This window comes from Talpa occidentalis, unplaced genomic scaffold (assembly GCF_014898055.3).
Source record: "Talpa occidentalis isolate TD23 unplaced genomic scaffold, MPIMG_talOcc4v2.1 talOcc4.13, whole genome shotgun sequence".
Classification (NCBI taxonomy): Eukaryota; Metazoa; Chordata; class Mammalia; order Eulipotyphla; family Talpidae; genus Talpa; species Talpa occidentalis.
The window spans coordinates 67295839-67313619 of record NW_023601322.1 but is presented as its reverse complement, the minus strand read 5'-3'; the positions used below and the strand labels follow the sequence as shown (position 1 = coordinate 67313619).

Genomic DNA, 17781 nt, shown 5'->3' with positions numbered 1-17781 from the left:
GGAATAATTGGGACAGCTTAGCTTTGGTGCTTAGCTAAGGTGATTTCTAATAATATTGTTATATTTAATAGTAATAATAATAAACTTGTCAGATTGCTTTTACATTACTATACAGATTGCTTTTACATTAATCATCTCATATAAGTATAACAATCCTTTCAGTTTTACTTGATATTAATCTTCCCAATTAAAATGAGAAAACTGAAGCTCAGGCTCAATCATACATCTGAGGTCACACTGTTGCCAATCGGGTGGGTTCTTGTGTTCAAGCGATTGAGGAATAATCACCAATACACTGGACTGAAGATTAGCAAGCTCAGGTTTATTGCAAGAGAGACTCCTGACAGCAGGAGGGGGTCCAAGGGAGGAGCCTGTTACTGTTGGGGGTAGGTTTACTTTTTTATAATCTCTCATGGGGAGAGAGAGATTATAAGCCATGCCTGGTTCCAGTGCTTTTCCACTACCCCCCTTTGCCTCATTGCCCCACTTTGCCACCCAGAGGTGTGAAGCCACCACAAGCTGCTGTGTGTCTCTATGTGCCTCTTGTGGTTACCGGCCTCTACCTGTTAGCTCAGGGATAACAGCCTTTGCCTGTCAGCTTTCTGCTCCCTCAAGCTCCCAGCTTATACAATCAGCCCTTGCCAGCCAGCTTGTAGCCAGCTCTTGCAGGCCGGCTCCCTAGCCAGCTAGTTCTCTACTCCCTCAACACCAGGGACATGACTGACTCCAAAGTCTGTGTTCCTAGTCACCATATTGGCCTGCGTTTTGTAGGGAAAAGCCTGGGGAAGGAAAGCATAAGGGTGCAGTTGAGGCACTAGCAGCAATATTTGTAGCCAGGGCAGGTGCCTGCAACCTGAGCAACCCCATTCCACTAACTGGGAAGGCTGGCGAGAGGCTCAGTACAACAGTGCAAGGGACGAATCTGGAGTGGTGAGTCTGGAGCACACCGACTCTCAGGACCGTGTCTGTGAAAAGGGGCTGGGTGTTGGCTCTGTTTGCCTTCTCAGTCATCAAGGGTGAAACTTGTGATTCTGCCTCATCAAAATGGACAACCTGGCAAGATGTCCTTGCTGGAAGATGACAAGATTGCTGAAAGACAGGCCCTGGTTTTTCTCCTGAGATGTGGCGCATGGGTCTTCCACTAAAACAGGACCCAGCCTGTCACTTTAATCTGGTCCTTAAGCGCCTGTGATCTTTTTAGGGGCACAGGTCCTGCATGGTCAGTACTCACTGGCCAGGTTTCTGAGCCATGGGCAGAGGTGGCAGTGACTATGAGGGCCTGGGGAGGAGATGAGAAGAAAAGGTCACTCTTACTGACAACTTACAACTTGATTCCACTTATAAGTCATTTATTTTCCGAAGTAAGTGATGGGTGAAGACATAGGCCAGGCTTACAGCTGGTGCACTTGAGAGTTTATGGCTTTCTGAGATCCAATTACCACAGCAAACAGAGACAGTGTTACCAAAGGGGGACATTTTGGGATGAAGCAGACAGAGAGGGAGAAGCCAGAGACCTAAGAAAGGAGACAGGAATAGAATGTGATGGAAATTGCTTCCCACTCTGCACCCTTGAGGGAACAAAGAGGACAAATAAGCTGCAGTGATGGGAGGAAGCTGGGAGCTTTTCTTGAATAAAATTGGTTAGATCTGGAGTGTTGTCAGCAAGCACGTTTGGTGGGTGGAAGGAAGGGATGTGAAATCTGGGGGCATGGTCTCTACCTTGGCCTATGTGGATATCCCTTCAAGGAGGGAAGCATGCCAAATGTGAGGTCTCGTTCTGGCTCCGTTCCAGTCCAGAGCTAGAAAAAAGGCCCACAGAGGAAGATCTGGGAGATGCTGGGAGAAGAGCAAGTGAAAGAACATTTCTGTGAGTGTGTGCTTTTCCCCTGTGGGGCAGTGGATTTTAAACTCCTGTGGAAGAGACCAGGGACCCGGGAAGAGAGAATGTTCAGAACCAAGAGGAGGCAATGACACAGCACCCAAGGGCTTCTGCTGCTCCTCCAGGCCCCTTGTTCACTGATGAGACCTGATTGTGTGTTGCTTTTGCAGCAATACAAGGTGGGGAGCAGGGGAGGAATTCTTAGGGGAAGGGGGCTTAGAGGTGTTAAAGGAGCCCTTGCATTTATGGAAGATGAGCAGCAGCCTTTGAAATTGCTAGCTGTTGTAAGCTAAATCCCAGCCTCCCACCTTTTGCTTATTAAGAGCAGACTTTTCACTGCAAAGCATTAATGGATTTGGAGTTCCAGCCAGGCTTGGAAGACCAAGAGTAACTCTTGATTTAATGGTTTTACAGTCTCTTGAAGACACTGTCATCCATTAAAGAAAAAGTTTAAATCACTCTTGAAGGAACAAAGAAAATGTCTTGGGTGAGAAATGAAAAAGATTTGCAGTCAAATAAGGAAAAGCTTGAGGCACGAGGCCCTTAAAATATTTACCAGGTTTCTCCCATTCTGATCAAAAGGGGTCAAATGAGAGCTAAGTCTGCGGCTTCCTGTGGCCAATATTTTAAAGAGCGAATTTTAAAAACCTGAAGTGTTGGGTATTTGCCAAGGCACTGAAAAGAAGGGTCACTTGGCTAGGAGGACTGTGTGCTGGGTGCCAGGATGCTAGCTTTAAGCTTGCTCCGCGAAAGAGGCTAGTATTTGCTGGTCTCCCTTCTCCCGGGAGCTGGGCGCTGCCTGCGGTGCTTCGCACTGAGGGCGAACGCTGGGGTCGCGTGAAGCATCAACCCCGTCACCTGGCACCTCCGAGCGCCTCCCCTGCGTGGATTTCCTTCGAGCGCGAGCCGCCGCCCAGGTGCCGGTACTCTAAGGGCCTCAGTATTTTCCTAAACTGCGCTTGGAAATCTTCCTGGGGAGCTGGTCCCCCGCGTCCGAGAGACTTCGCGGCTGTTCCGAGAGCGTCTCCCTCCAGACGCGCGGGCGGCCGGGCCGAGGCGGCGCAGGGCCGCGCGGTGGGGGCGGGGAGGCAGGGAGTGGCCGCGCCCCGGCGGGCGGCGCGAGCGCGGGCCGGGGCGGCGGGGCCGGGGCGGCCGCGACGGAGCAGCCCGGGCCGCCGTCCTCGTCCTCCGCCTGGAGCGCGCCGCGAGGCCGACCCGCGAGCTCGCCTCCCCCTCCCGCCCCGCTTCCTCTCCCCTCCCCCGGGAGCGGCGGCGGCTGGAAACCGAGCCAGGCGGAGCGCGACCAGGCGAGCCGAGGAGCTGGGCGATGGGGCGGCAGCGGGAGCGGCGGGGCCGGGAGCCCTCCGGGGGGCCTGCGCGGGGAGCTGCCCCCGGCGTGTGCTAGCGCGTGAGCCGCGGGGAGCGGGCGCGGGGCGGCGCGAGCGGAGGCGGGGCCCGGGCGTGGAGCTCGGCCCGGGAAGCTGCTGCCTCCGGCCCTGCCCGGCGGCCGCGGCCGGCGGCGATGGAGCTGGCGGGCACCGGCCCCGGGGCGACAGGGCGTCCCCGCAGCCCGCCGCCCGTGCCCTGGCTGCTGCTGCCGCCCCTCCTGCTGCTGCTGCTGCTGCTGCAACCGGGCCCAGCGGCCTCCCAGCTGCGGTACTCGGTGCCCGAGGAGCAGGCGCCCGGGGCGCTCGTGGGCAACGTGGCTCACGCGCTGGGGCTGGAGCTGCGGCGCCTGGGGCCGGGCTGCCTGCGCATCAACCATCAAGGGGCGCCCAGCCCGCGCTACCTGGAACTGGACCTGACCAGCGGAGCGCTCTTCGTCAACGAGCGCATTGACCGGGAGGCGCTGTGCGAGCAGCGGCCTCGCTGCCTGCTCAGCTTGGAAGTGCTGGCCCACAGCCCCGTGGCTGTGAGCGCCGTGGAGGTGGAGGTACTGGACATCAACGACAACTCGCCGCGCTTCCCGCGGCCGGACTACCAGCTGCGGGTCAGCGAGTCGGTGGCGCCTGGGGCGCGCTTTCACATAGAGAGCGCGCAGGACCCCGACGTGGGCGCCAACTCCGTGCAGACCTACGAGCTCAGCCCCAGCGAGCACTTCGAGCTGGACCTTAAGCCCCTGCAGGAGAACAGTAAGGTGCTGGAGCTGGTGCTGCGCAAGGGCCTAGACCGCGAGCAGGCGGTCTGGCACCACTTGGTCCTCACAGCCGTGGACGGGGGCCGCCCGGCCCGCTCCGGCACCGCTCAGATCTCCGTGCGCGTCCTGGACACGAATGACAATTCTCCTGCCTTCGACCAGTCCACTTACCGCGTCCAGCTTCGGGAGGACGCGCCCCCTGGCACATTGGTGGTGAAGCTGAATGCCTCTGACCCGGACGAGGGCTCCAATGGCGAGCTCAGGTACTCCTTGAGCAGCTACACGTCGGAACGGGAGAGGCAGCTCTTCAGCATCGACGCCAGCACAGGGGAAGTGCGGGTCAGTGGAGCGCTGGATTATGAGGAGGCCTCTTCCTACCAGATCTACGTGCAGGCGACTGACCGGGGGCCGGTGCCCATGGTGGGCCACTGCAAGGTGCTGGTGGACATCGTGGACGTGAATGATAATGCCCCGGAGGTGGCGCTCAGGGATCTGTACAGCCCGGTGCCCGAGGACGCTGCGCCCAACACCCTCGTGGCTCTTCTCAGTGTCAGCGACCAAGACTCAGGCTCCAACCAGAAGGTGAGTCTGAGCCTGCAGGCCACGCTGCCTTTCCGGCTGAATGGCATCGGAAACTCCTACACCCTGGTCGTGAGTGGCCAGCTGGACCGGGAGCGGGTGGCGGCCTACAACATCACAGTGACAGCCGCTGATAACGGAGTGCCCCAGCTCACATCCCAGCGGACACTGAGCGTTGAAATCTCTGACATCAACGACAACCCACCCAGCTTCCTGGAGGACTCCTATTCCATCTATATCCAGGAGAACAATTTGCCAGGGGTGTCGCTCTGCACGGTGCAAGCCACAGACCCCGATGAAAGGGAGAACGCGGAGGTGACCTACTCCCTCCTGGAGAGGGAGGTTCAAGGGCTGCCTGTCACCTCCTATGTCTCCATTGACAGTGCCAGTGGCAGCCTTTATGCTGTCAATTCCTTTGACTACGAGAAGTTTCGGGAGTTCTATGTGATTGTGGAGGCCCAGGACAAGGGGAACCCACGGCTGAGCAGCACTGTGACGGCCAACGTGTATGTGGTGGACGTGAACGACCATGCCCCTCACATCCTGTACCCTACCTCAACCAACTCGTCAGCAGCCATTGAGATGGTGCCTCGAACTGCCCCTGCTGGCTACCTGGTCACCAAAGTCATAGCCATGGACTCAGACTCCGGGCAGAACGCCTGGCTCTTTTACCACCTGGCCCAGACATCTGACCTGGACCTCTTTAAAGTCGAGCTACACACAGGAGAAATTAGGACTACCAGGAAGATGGGCGATGAGAACGGGACCACTTTCAACTTGACAGTGGTGGTTCGAGACAATGGCGAGCCATCACTGTCGGCCTCTGTGGCCATTACCGTGGCTGTGGTGGACAGGGTTTCCAGAATCCTCCCTGACACTCAGAGACACGTGAAGAGTCCTCGGACATACTCAGAAATCACGCTCTACCTAATCATAGCATTAAGCACAGTGTCTTTTATATTTCTTTTGACAATCATTGTTCTGGGCATCATCAAGTGCTACCACTACACGGCGTACGGCACCACGTGCTGTGGAGGCTTCTGTGGCGTGAGGGAGCGGTGCCCCGCGGAACTGTACAAACAGGCCAATAACAACATTGACGCCAGGATCCCCCATGGCCTCAAAGTGCAGCCTCACTTCATTGAGGTGCGGGGCAATGGCTCCCTCACCAAGACCTACTGCTACAAGGCCTGTCTGACCGCAGGCTCAGGGAGTGACACTTTCATGTTTTACAACACGGGGGCACAGACAGGTCCAGGACCTGGGGGAGCCCAAGCCGCTGTGGGGGAGAGCAGGCACCTCACGGGACAGAGTGGGCAGAGCACCGGGAACCTGATTATCCTCAAAAATGAGGCTGTTTCTCAAAACGAGGTGAGAGAGTCAAGAGGTCCTCCACAGAGTTGTGCTTACTTACCTCCTCCCTCAGTATCACGTCGTTGGCTTTATTGTGTGTTTTGATGTTGAAAAATGACACTAGAGAATCATTTCACAATCCATTTTCTTTTCAGATATGTGAAGGCTTGACCATAAAATTATTTGAGAACTGAGAATTAGTCGTATATGTGGTGGTAAAGCAAAGCTCAGTAGAGACATGGAACAGGCTTGAAAATAAGATGGGTAGTGGGGTGATGTTAAGAGATCAAAGGAGAAATAGCTTCTGCTGCATTAGCTACAGGAGAAGTTTGCTTTCTGGGGTGTTTCGTTTTGCCTTTCGTAAGCTGTGAGGCTTGTAGGACTGTGGTGGCCTTTTGGGCTTCTGTATGCTCTCCCTGTTTATACCTTGGGTTGTTTACAATGAAAATCATTCTTTCAGTTAACATGTCTAGTGATTGCACTGAACTAATGCAAAAGCATCTTCTGGAAAGTCAGGACAGACATGATAAAGCCAGAGATTGTGGACCTCAACCTGAAGCCAAATTTACTTGGGCTGTCTGATGTGGTAACTCTCTATAGAGGCGGTCGGGAAATGAATGATGGTAAGGTGGAGAGGCTAAGAACCTATTTGTCTGGTTGAGCCAGGGAGATATTTGGATGAATGGATTAGGGATATGAGGTTATGGTGAAGACCAGGACATGTTTGGTTTGGGGAGAAAGAGAAGGGAAAAGAACTATCCTACTAGTCCCCTCTTTTGGCATACCCTGAATTCATTGTAGGAGGATTTCTGTGCTTTTAGCTTGACTAAATATGTCTGTAATCTGATTTCCTGTTGACATTTCCTATGGTTTTGACTAGATATGAAGCAGCCTCTTCGTGTCTTTAAATTAGATAGCAAAATTTCAAACAACTACCTCAATATATTCCAAAATACACATTCATTTTCTGAACCTGAAATTTGGTTTGTAGTAGCTGCGAAGGCTTGGAAAGTAGGTGCTTTGCTGTACAGAAAGACGGGTGTTGATAAACACTCTGGTTTTAAGTGGACACAGACCAGCTCACTCAATGTTAGGAAGAATGTATATAAATTAGCGGCTGGGGCATGAACGTGTGGGTGCATTTGTGTAGTGTTTATCTCTATAAACATCCTTTGTGATACTTTAAACTTTATTTCAGAAGCCAAAATTTTGTCCCATAAAGAATGATAACTTTGTAGCTGGGGTTTTTAGAGCTACTACAAGATGAGTTAATAGTATTTGTCCCTCCCTCATATTTTGTGATGTATCTTCCTTGACATATTGCTGTCTTTCTAGTAATGCTCTTATTTTTACATTTTAAATTCATGTTACTCCTGGGGGGAAAATAATGATGAGCGTGGTGGGGGGGAGCTGAATTGAGAGATTTATTAGAAGAGCCTGGTATTGGTCAATGCTGAGCCGCCATAGGAGGCAGATTGCAGATTAAGAAAAATGGGGGAAAATCAAGGCATTCCAGAATGCCTTAGATCATAGCTTTTGGAAGCATGTAATAGGGCTTAACTTTAAATAAGGATGCTGTAGACATCTATTTAAATTCCTCTGAGGTGCTCTTGGGCCTGGGGTGAGCTGCAGGGGGTGAAGAGGCTTGGAGAGCTCAGCTTTGCCACCAGCTCTGAGCCGGAAGCCCTGAGGACTGGCACTCCAGCCCTCCCTCTCCCAGTCACAGCTTGGGGCAGTTTGATGAGTGAACTACTTCTGTCTTACACTGACCTGTGTGTTAATGTGTTCTTTGCTACACAGACCTTTGATCTGGGGAGAAATTATGTCAGAAAAGTGCTGTTCTTGGGGAATTTTGCCAGGAGAGCATGTGATTTTAACAAAGGCTAAAATCTCCTGGACACTTTTGGAAATTCACTGTGGAGCCCTAAAGATCCACAGCTCCTTGTGGTTAGAGGGAGAGAGAAAATCACGTTGCCGGAGCCAGGCAAGATGGGAACAAAATCATTCAACTCTGAAAGTCATCGCTGCTAGATCCACCTGTTCAATTCCCATGTCAGGTTTTCTCTTTTCCCTACCTGTCACTGCAGCAGGCAGGAGGATCTGGGGTGCCTGAATACCATGTGCCTGCATTCAGTGTAGAGGGGGGTTGGAAAGGATGAGTAAGGGAATTTGTACTCACTGACACCCTGCTATCTAAAGATACTCTGCTTTGCAATGTATGCACAGTTTCATTACCTGGAAGTCAGACATTAAATATTTATCAGCATCTAATGTATGAGGAAACCAACTCAGAGGGGCTAAGTAACATCCACAGTCACACTGTTAGGACACTTTAAGTTGTGTCTGTGCTTTTTGAATAGTATGACTAGGCAGAAATCCTGATGTTTATGCTCCTTTGGATCTAGCAGGCATTTAGGTTACCACTAATGCTGAAAAGAGGCTGCTTTTGGTAAAAGTAATTTCTTCCTTAGAAAGATGCAAATGGAGGATGAGTGAGTAAACACGTTACAGCCAAGCTAATAATGTGTTTTTATTTGTTTATTTGTTTCACCTGCAGCGCCTGTTAAACATCTTGTTCTTTCTCTGAGTTCACTCTGGCACACCCGTCTCTAATCTTTTGTGGTTTTACCCCCAGTGAGCTTATTTCACCAAGAGCCTCTTTGGGCAGTGAAGGTTTTAAAGTAACTATTTGGCATCAGGGCAGGATTTCTCTTTGGAGATTGCTGAAGTCCTGATGTTCCTCTCCAAGAAAATGAACCAAATCTACTGGTAGTCACTGTGTGGCTACTAATGAGTCATGTGCCTCAGTGGGGCCATTTAGCATGACTGGTGGAAAATGACAGAGCAGAATTGAGTTAAATCCTGTATTCACTTTTACTTATTTTAAAGTGATTTGTAGTCCCAAGTCTTCAATTATTTCTCCCATGGTGTGTGTATATTCACCCTAAAGCCAGATGTAGTGACCTGAAAGAGTTAAGCAGTGGCAGCTAATTTCGTTCTCCCAGGACATGTCCTGGATATAATTTACATGTAAAGTGACATGGTGATGAATTTACTCAAGCTGCACAATGGTCAGAATAGGCGAAGAAATTGTTTGTGAGTTTGCATTCTGGTGTTTGGTTCTCTGATGCTTCTTTTGAGTGGGTGGGGCTGTTTTGTTTCACCATGCCTCACTGGCTAGAGGGCTGTTCTGAGAAAAGACTTATTTTCTTTGGTCTGATAATATAATAATTTCTTCAAATTACCTCCTTCCTCCCATCTACAGATCTGCTGAGCCAGATGAATTAGGGCTGATTCTTTTCTGTCTCTTTATCTTGCACATACTCTGACTGATGAAGAAATCTATTTATTGTGCTTGAATGTCATTGGCCTACCCTTTCCCCGACCCAGGAGTGAGCCATCACATGGGCATCTGGTCTACCTCAGAAGGCTCTGCAGGGACACAGCCTGGCATATTATAAATTGTCTATTGGCATGTTGTCTGCTTGACAGAATAACAGAGTCAGTTCTGGATACTTGCTTTGGTTGACCACCAGATTTTGCTCTCAGTGAAAAGTCAGAATGATGTCAGTTTGACAGTGTTTGAGGGAAAAATCACTGTCACTAAGCCCAGGGGCTTGACTTTAATTGGGATTTACAAGGGTCTTTGAATGTGACTTCTGTAGGACTTCACCTGGTTCAGTGTTACAGTGTATGTTATAGTCTGGGTATAAATGTAGCTTTTTCATATAATATTTTGGAGCATTATCAAATCTAGAATTATGCTTTCAAAAATCAAAGATCAAGATGATTCCTTAGCAATGTTTTAAATATGCTAGCCTAGAAATTACACAAGTTCTTTCAAGAATTTGAACTTGACAAAAGCAAAGAAATATCTGACTTTGCAAAAATGAAGAGAAATGTTGGTTCCTTGGCACATAAGCAACATCAGTTCCTTCCTGGTCTTGTAGGGTCAGAACTCTGGGCTCCAGGGAAGCGAAACTGTGAGTGAGGGAGTAACTGCTGTGCTAGCAGGCTCTGCAGCCAGAATTAAGCAAACCTAGCATTTTCTGTTGTACTGGAATCCATTAGGTATGTTTTAAAGTTATGTTTATTTTCCTGCTTTATGGATTAGTGTTGCAAATAACTGCTTTCAGAGGTATTTCACCCAGAACTTTCTCTTATTGTCTATTCATTGTGACTTACTGCAAGATGAATATGTAATATGAGTATTTTAACATAATATTCCCTTTTGTCTATTGACCAATACTTTATGTATTTATTTCCTATTGCTTTGCAACAAACTACCACAAATTAGTGGTTAAAGAAAACACTCATTTATTATCCTCGAGTCCTACACCTTACAACTGAGCTAGCCCTCTGCTCCTGTTTACCCGGTTGATTTTCCTGTTTTCTGAATCAGCATGCCAGCTGGGCTGAGTTCCTTTCTGGAGCCTCTGAAGGAGAAGCCACATTCAAGATCATTCAGGTTGTTGGCAGAATTCAGTTCTTTGAGGACTGAGATTCCTGTTGGCTGACTGTTGGCTGGAGGTCACTCTCTCTCCCACTGGTTGTGCCCAGGTCCCTTGCCTCATGCCCTCCTTCCTCCACAATGAGAATCTTCTCCCATGGAATCCCTGTCATGCTTCAAATCTCTCTGCTTTCTGTTTCTGATTGAAAGGGCTCATGTGGTTAGGTCCACCCCACCCAGATGAGCTCCCTTTCTTAAAGCCACTGTGCCAGTAACAGGGAGCCATGGAGAGAGACCCATCACAGTCACAGCCTGGGACATTGTGTGAGCCACATAAGTGACAGTGTGGGGATCTTGGGGACATCTTGGGTTCCTGTCTTCATAGTTTCTACTGGTGCTCACAAAATAAAAAATTTGCAGGGGATACATCCTAACATATTAAGGAAAGAGAGATGCAACATGTAGTCTTGTTTTTCAGAGAGCCATTTATTGGCAGTCAATGTGGATTTCCGTGGTCAGAAGATAGTGGGTTTCACTGAGTCATCCTGTGAGTTTGTGAATGACATAGGTAGGGTGTTTTTACCTGCTTTATTTTAAATCTGTCCTGGAAGAGGTGATTCACCTTTTGGTAGCTCAAATATTCTATGGTGCAAATAATAATTAATGCCATTACAAGATAAGTCAGATTATTGCTCTGATTTTGATAGAAACATAAATGGGTTATTGTTCATAGTAATACCATCTCACCCAGATGGACTCCCTAGTTCTGCATTTGGAGTGACTGTTCTCAAAAGAACTAAACTTTGAAACATCACCAGACTGGGGCTTTGCACCACTAGAAATTAAGCAGAGTCCTGAGATATCCATGCAGGCAGCAGAGAACTAAGTCACACTCCGGGAACTTGTCCCAGCCCAGGACAGGTCTTGCTGTGTGAGGTGTATCAGCAATGAGCCATTCAGCTGGTATTTTCCCCCAGGTTTAAGTTTGGGTGAAACCTATGTACATTTTATTACTTTGATCTTTGTATCAGTTTTAAAAATAAATCACTATCTGGGAATCTCAGAAGTAAGAAGAGAAAAACAGCTGCTTCATGTATATGTATTTACAATGCCAACATGTTAGGGCACCCTAAATATGACTTATTGCCTCCCCAATAAGGCAAGTCACTAAATCTTCTTAAAGCTCCAGATTTCTCATTTTTCTACTTTGAGTACAGTTATATATGCCCTAGCATGATAGTTTATTAATCAAAATATTTTTAAAACCCACCAGATACCTGAACCCCTATAGGCTCTGAGGATACTATTGGCTGTGCTGTGACTGTCTGGGGACAAGTAGCATGTTTGGCCAACACAGCAGGTAGAACCCCTTTTCAGAGAGTTTGTGGTGCAGCCCAGATATTGGGGTGTTCGCAGTGCTGTGTGGAATGCTCATCCTGCTGTCTGCTATTGTGTGGATACTTAAAACATTTTCATTTCTTCCCATTTTTCCTGTCTTACTGCATTAAGACATCATAATTATTCTGGCAAATGAATCTGGGGAGTATCTGGTTGCTGGTGGATTTATGTAGAAGATGGCAGCATAGCAAATTAAATGTGTTGTTGTGGAGGTGAGGTTGTGTATGAGCCGAGTTTCCTGGTCAGTCCCAGAACTGTGTTTTTCAGCAAAATGAGGCTGGTGATTTCTTTCCAAAGATCAAGCTGCAGCAGTTTTCATCATGGATGTCACCCAGTCAGAAAAACTGGCAGCATTTACTCCACAGATGTCTCAGTCTTTCTCGAAGGAACATTCTCACAGTTGACACTAGTGCCGCTGATGGTCGGGGATGGTAAGGGTGACATCATTGATGAACAAAAAATCATTTTCAGGTTTACAATTTGCAACAGTTTTCTCTTTTGTTCCCCTGGCAGAAAATGGGAGCCCTTTGTTTCATTGATGCTACTTTATATGAGGCTTCCATAGCATTTTGTGAGGTGGAAAACCAAGAATGAGGGAACCAGCATGTTCATGCCAGCAGAGTGCAGGGCACGGAGGGCGGTGAGCACCCTGGGGTGTTTTCTGAACCTTGACATTGGTAAATCCTTGAATTCTGTGTTGCCATCCCATAGTCTGGAAGTTGAGCTGCTAGTCGCTTCTTCCCTGTTGAGAAGAAGCTGGTTTATGAATGCTGTGCATCCTTGAATGAACTGTGAGGATGACAGGGGAAAACTGACATTTCTCTGAAACAGTTAATTAGTTTCGCTGTGGCTTTGTAGCCACTAAATCTGATCATTATAATCTGCAGGAAAATATAAAATACAGCCTCCATCTCCCTAGGTTTTCATATCTCAATTTTTTGCTGACTGATTTAAGACAGTGATGGTGACCGAGTTCATCCCCACTGATTTCTGAGTAGCCTCCCTTCAGCAAGTAACTCCCCAAGCCGTCTTAGGTGCCCATGTTTCCCTCTGTCCTCTACTTTGGAGTGGCATTTGCGGACAGCCCGAGGCAGGTCCTGCCGGCCCGTGAGTGACCAGGAATTGAGTGAGGAGGCTGAGCAGGAGGAGGGGGCAGGGAGGAGTACAGGTCAGTGAAAAGGATTATGCAGCAACGCAAGATCAAACCCCGCCTTGTTTGTTTCCCTCTCTGCCCTGCGGAGGAGGCGGTGACCAGTGCAGCCGCGCGCGGGTCGAGCCAGGCTTGCTGCGGTTCCGGAACCAGCGCGGCCGCAGACCGCAGTGTCCGCAGTGCAGCCCGCGCTGGCCGCGCACCCAAGCGGAGCGGGCTCCGACTCCACACAGGCATGTTCCCCCAATGGGGCGCTTGAGGGCAAACCCAACAAAAGCTTTTCTGTCTCCAACCTGCCTGCCTGTCCCCTCTATAGAGCTGCTAGACTTAACACAGCCTGTGGGGCCCGGGCTGGGCCTCAGCATGGTTAAACCGGCTTTCCCTGCTGTTCGTTCTGTGCAAAGACCCTGATGGGCCCCTTGACTTCTCACTAAAGCGGCTACACAGGCACTTACTGCGGCTTTGGTTCCACATCACCCAAGTGAAGTGAATATTACAGTAGAGAGTCATGTGAATTTTTTGGTTTCCTAGTGCACATCCAAGTTGTGTGTGCATTGTGCTGTAGTCTGCTAAGTGAGCAACAGCATCGTGTCTGAATACACCATCCAGGCCTCAATTAAATGTGACCCAGAAACAGGAAGTTGAGCACGTGCTGCTGGAACAGTGGTGCTGGTAGGCTGGTAGACTTGCTCTGTGCTAGGGGACCATGAACCTGCAGTTTGCAAAAACGTGTACACTAAAGTGAAGCGCAGTAAAACGAGGGATGGGTGTAAATGCCATCATCTTAGGGTCCCACGTGAAACAGCTCCTACAATACTTCTTTCAGTTGCATGGAAATATTTAAGAATTAACTAATCAGTTAACATCCTCCCCAGGAGCCCTCTGCTTTGCCATAGTAACAAAGGCTTTTTTGTGATTTTGCAGCCTCGACAGCCCAACCCTGACTGGCGTTACTCTGCCTCCCTGAGAGCTGGAATGCACAGGTATGTACCCCTCTTCTTTGAGGCTGAAGCAACTTGAACTTTGTGTGGCTCAAATAGAGCAAACTGTCAAGACTGAGCTTCAGCTCCTTTGCCAGGGGAGGACATTTATTTTTGTCTGTGTCTGTTCCTTGAAACACTGGGAATGGACAGTGCCAAATGCTTATCAAGCACTTGCAAATTAGAGTCCCCCTAAAATCACTAGGACAGGCTGCTCTGTACTCTCTTATCCAAATGTCTATAAGGAAGTAATTCCAGCATCCTTTATCCCCTTTCCACCTGAATTTTCTGTCCTCTTAAAAACTGTAATTAATACTGATGCTTTTTATACAAGCAAAATACAGCATGAATAAATCTTGGATTTAGTGAAAGAATTTCATGGTTACCAGAGGGAAGGGGGGAGAAGGAGGAAGAGAATTAGGGGGCGAGCCAGATGGAGTATTGGCACAGATGGTTTGTGGGGGGTGGATCATGTGCACACATGGAAGAGCAAAACTGTAACCCCCAAGATTAAAAGAAAAATATTGATGCTTTTGGACTTGACTGCGTTGAGTGGTGGTTGTACTCACGCTGTCTACCTTGGCTTCCTGTCCCATGTTGCCTGTTATAGCCCGTCAGCCACAGTAATTGGTGATTATTCTTGTTCATGTTCACCCCCATTAGAATCACTTGATCTTTTCCATCTTGTTGCTATCTTATTGCCATCAAGGGCCTGGGCTCTTCAGAGGATGACCCTGTGTTAAGGCCCCTTATTGAATATCTGGAGACCAAATCTAGCTTACTTTAAATTAACCTAAAATAATAGCATTTCTCTAAGACTCAGATTAAATATAATTTGCTTCCCCTGCTTTGTCTCTTTGACAGTAATTGATTAACTATCATTAGCCCCAGAGCTGATCTAGCATCCATGTCATAGGGTCAAATAAAAGATTCATTATTTGTGAGTGTCTTTGGACATGAAATAAGGAGGACCAGAAAACTAATGATCATTATCACCAAAAGGACTTAATCTTAAAGAAGAAATAAAATCCAAACTTAACCCCCACAAAATACCTGGGCAACTGTTAAGTAGCTCTTCACTAAACCCAGATTACTTTCTAATGAGCATACTTTCAAAGTACATGTTGAGTTAATGAAAAATTAGTTCTAACCCATTAAAAATGCATTCGATGAAAATAAATTAATATTCTCAAGCATTACATTATAAATTGAGCAGAAATTATATCGGGTGTGCTTTCTGAAAGAGAAGCAATAGTTTAAAGAATGAAGATTAGTAGTTGGCTTGCTGACATATTGGAACCTGAATCATAATTTCAGGCTGAAACACTCGTGTGGAGGCCAGAATACTCTTTGTGGGAAGGAATTCTACATATGTGTTAGAGACCAGCGTAGGCTTTCACCCTTATCTGAGCTGGCTCATAGAGCCACTCGGTAGGAATAAACCTGGTTTACAAACCAGGTTTCCTTCCCAGTTGAATTAGTGCTTTACTGGAAAAGTGTCAAAACATCTGAAAAAACTACAGTGAAGTAAAACACTAAAAAAATCACCCCTTTTACCCATTAAAAAAAAATCTAATGAGTACATAGACATGCAAGCATTGGACATGTAGGAAACACACATCCTTCTCTCACACATGCCTGGTTTCCTGGCCTTTCCAGTCTGGGACATCACGGAACTCTTCCTTAGAAAATTCTGCTTTGAGCTGAACTGGTTCCAAGGTAGTGTCACTTTCACAGTGATCCAGACTGAACCATATCACTTGCTGGTAGGATCCAGGAACACCTCGAAGATATTAATATTTGGGGGAAAAAAAGAATATTCTGAGGTGGAGGGGAGAACAGCAACAGGGCAGAGCATAGTGTGTGATTTTCCTCTAGAGACGTTGTTTGAAGGTCGAGAGTGAGAGACGGCCTTCCCACAGTAGTTCAAGATGGCAGTGTGTTATCTCAGTAGGTTAATTTGCAAGATGAACCGATGTCTAGTTTAAAAGGGTCCTCATTTTGGCGAAGGCTCTCATGCTTATTTACTCTGAGGGCCCCATTTACTCCTCCCTCCATCCATCCACCAAATACTTGAGGCTCTAGTATGTATGTGCACTAGCTGTGTAGAAATGAACGTGATGCCTGCACTCTGAACATTGCATGTTTTCTGTCTCTGCTTACTAAGAAGGGGCTACCTGGCCATGCTGATATAATCGTTTCTGAGATGGGCTTGGTGGGTGGGTGGGTAGAAGGTCTCCCTCGTCCCAGAAAAAGCCTGGTGCACCACCTATGAGTAAAAGATAGAGAGAGAAACAGAAAATACAGTTAGGAATTAATTGGGTATTCAAGCTGGAATAATACTACAGTTAGCACAAATAATTCCAGTGTGTTTCCCTCTTTGCTATACAGAAGCCAGAAATGAGAGAGCCAGCAGGAGAGGCTTGGGCCTTTGAGCACAAGCTCTGCTCCTCTGCTTCAGCAGTAAGATGTTAAAATGGCATCAGCCCTCTGATGGGCTTCCCGTTAGATTTAGTGAGCACCAGATGACATTAATGAAAACCAAAATTGCCAGAGAGATAAAACATGTTTATTGTCTGAGTGGCGCAGCGGGCAGCAAGTCAGCAGTGCTTTGGCGGTTCACGCCAGGTCACTGCTCAGCAGAAATGTCTGCAGCGCCAGCGCTATGGAGGGTAAGCCGCGGCCCTTCCTCCGGAGCCGTGAGCACTGCATGAGGGTGGGAGGAAACCTGGAAGGCATTTCTGTCTCACTGCATCCTGGGTCCTGTGTTTCTCAGCTCCGTGCACCTGGAGGAGGCTGGCATTCTGCGGGCTGGCCCTGGAGGGCCTGATCAGCAGTGGCCAACGGTATCCAGTGCGACACCAGGTAAGGAGCAGTGTTTCTACCTTCCTGCTCGGGTTCTGCAAAGCAATCAGATGGCCTGTTTTTCTAAGACCAGTAATATTAACAAGACACTTTTTTTTTTCTTCATTTCTCTTCTGACCGCCACTGACGTCCTTACATGATGTCCTACTTAACATCCTTCAAGGGTTGAAAAGATAATGGATGGGTGTGTGCAAAGTTGTCGTCACAAGTAGCAAGGTACCTTTCAAATGCTTAGTCTGTGGCCTCGTGGGCTGAGATGACACTGTTAGCAAAGGCCTTTGGGTTGAAGACGATGGCGAGAGCCATTCACGTCCTAAGCATAAGGGAGACAGGTAATAGGTAGATTGGTAGGAAAAAGCGAAGAGGTTTCTCATGGAAGTGGCCAGTTATCGGAATCGCCCTTTTTTACTTCAAGTCAGAGTCAGAGCCATTTCTTTCACTGCTGTGCAGGCTCGCTGTTAGCCGAACCGTCTGCCTCATGGTTCCTGGCTTGGGACCGGTGGGGTCCAATTCCTAATCTAAGCTTTGGGAAAAGACACTCTAACAGGCTGGATCAAAACCTCAGTGGCTGCATACACATAGGATAATTGTTTTCATTTTAATTTCCTCTTTTTTTAAAATTTGTTTTTGCATAGAAGAACTGGGGTGTAGGCCAGAGGTACAGGGGATGAGAGGATTCACCAGAGACAGAGTGGGGAACGGAATAGGCAAAATGACTGAAATACACTGCTGAGGGGAGCAGCAGGCAAGACAGGAGAGGTCTGCTGCGCCATGTGGGTCAGCTCCCTCGCTGGGGATCGAACTCAGACTGTCGTGGTAGTAGCGGTGACACTTAACCTGTAGGCCACCAGGGAGGCACCCAGTTTCATATGATGAAATCACATGGCCCCCAGGGTCATGTGATGAAGATACGGCTTTGGAGGCTCATCCCTGTGGCATTTTTCAGAAACAGCGGGAGATGGGTCACAGAGACTACAGCTGGTGCCTGCC

The 17781-nt window shown here is 48.3% G+C and overlaps 1 protein-coding gene across 1 annotated transcript in view; it reads left to right on the top strand.

Moving 5' to 3' along the window:
- The window catches only part of LOC119243372 (protocadherin alpha-10), a 151152-nt gene that overhangs the window by 82474 nt on the left and 50897 nt on the right, over positions 1-17781 (top strand). Inside the window, 2 exon segments of the mRNA XM_054694315.1 lie at positions 13871-13929; positions 16703-16791. Coding sequence (XP_054550290.1) covers positions 13871-13929; positions 16703-16791 — 148 coding nt within the window.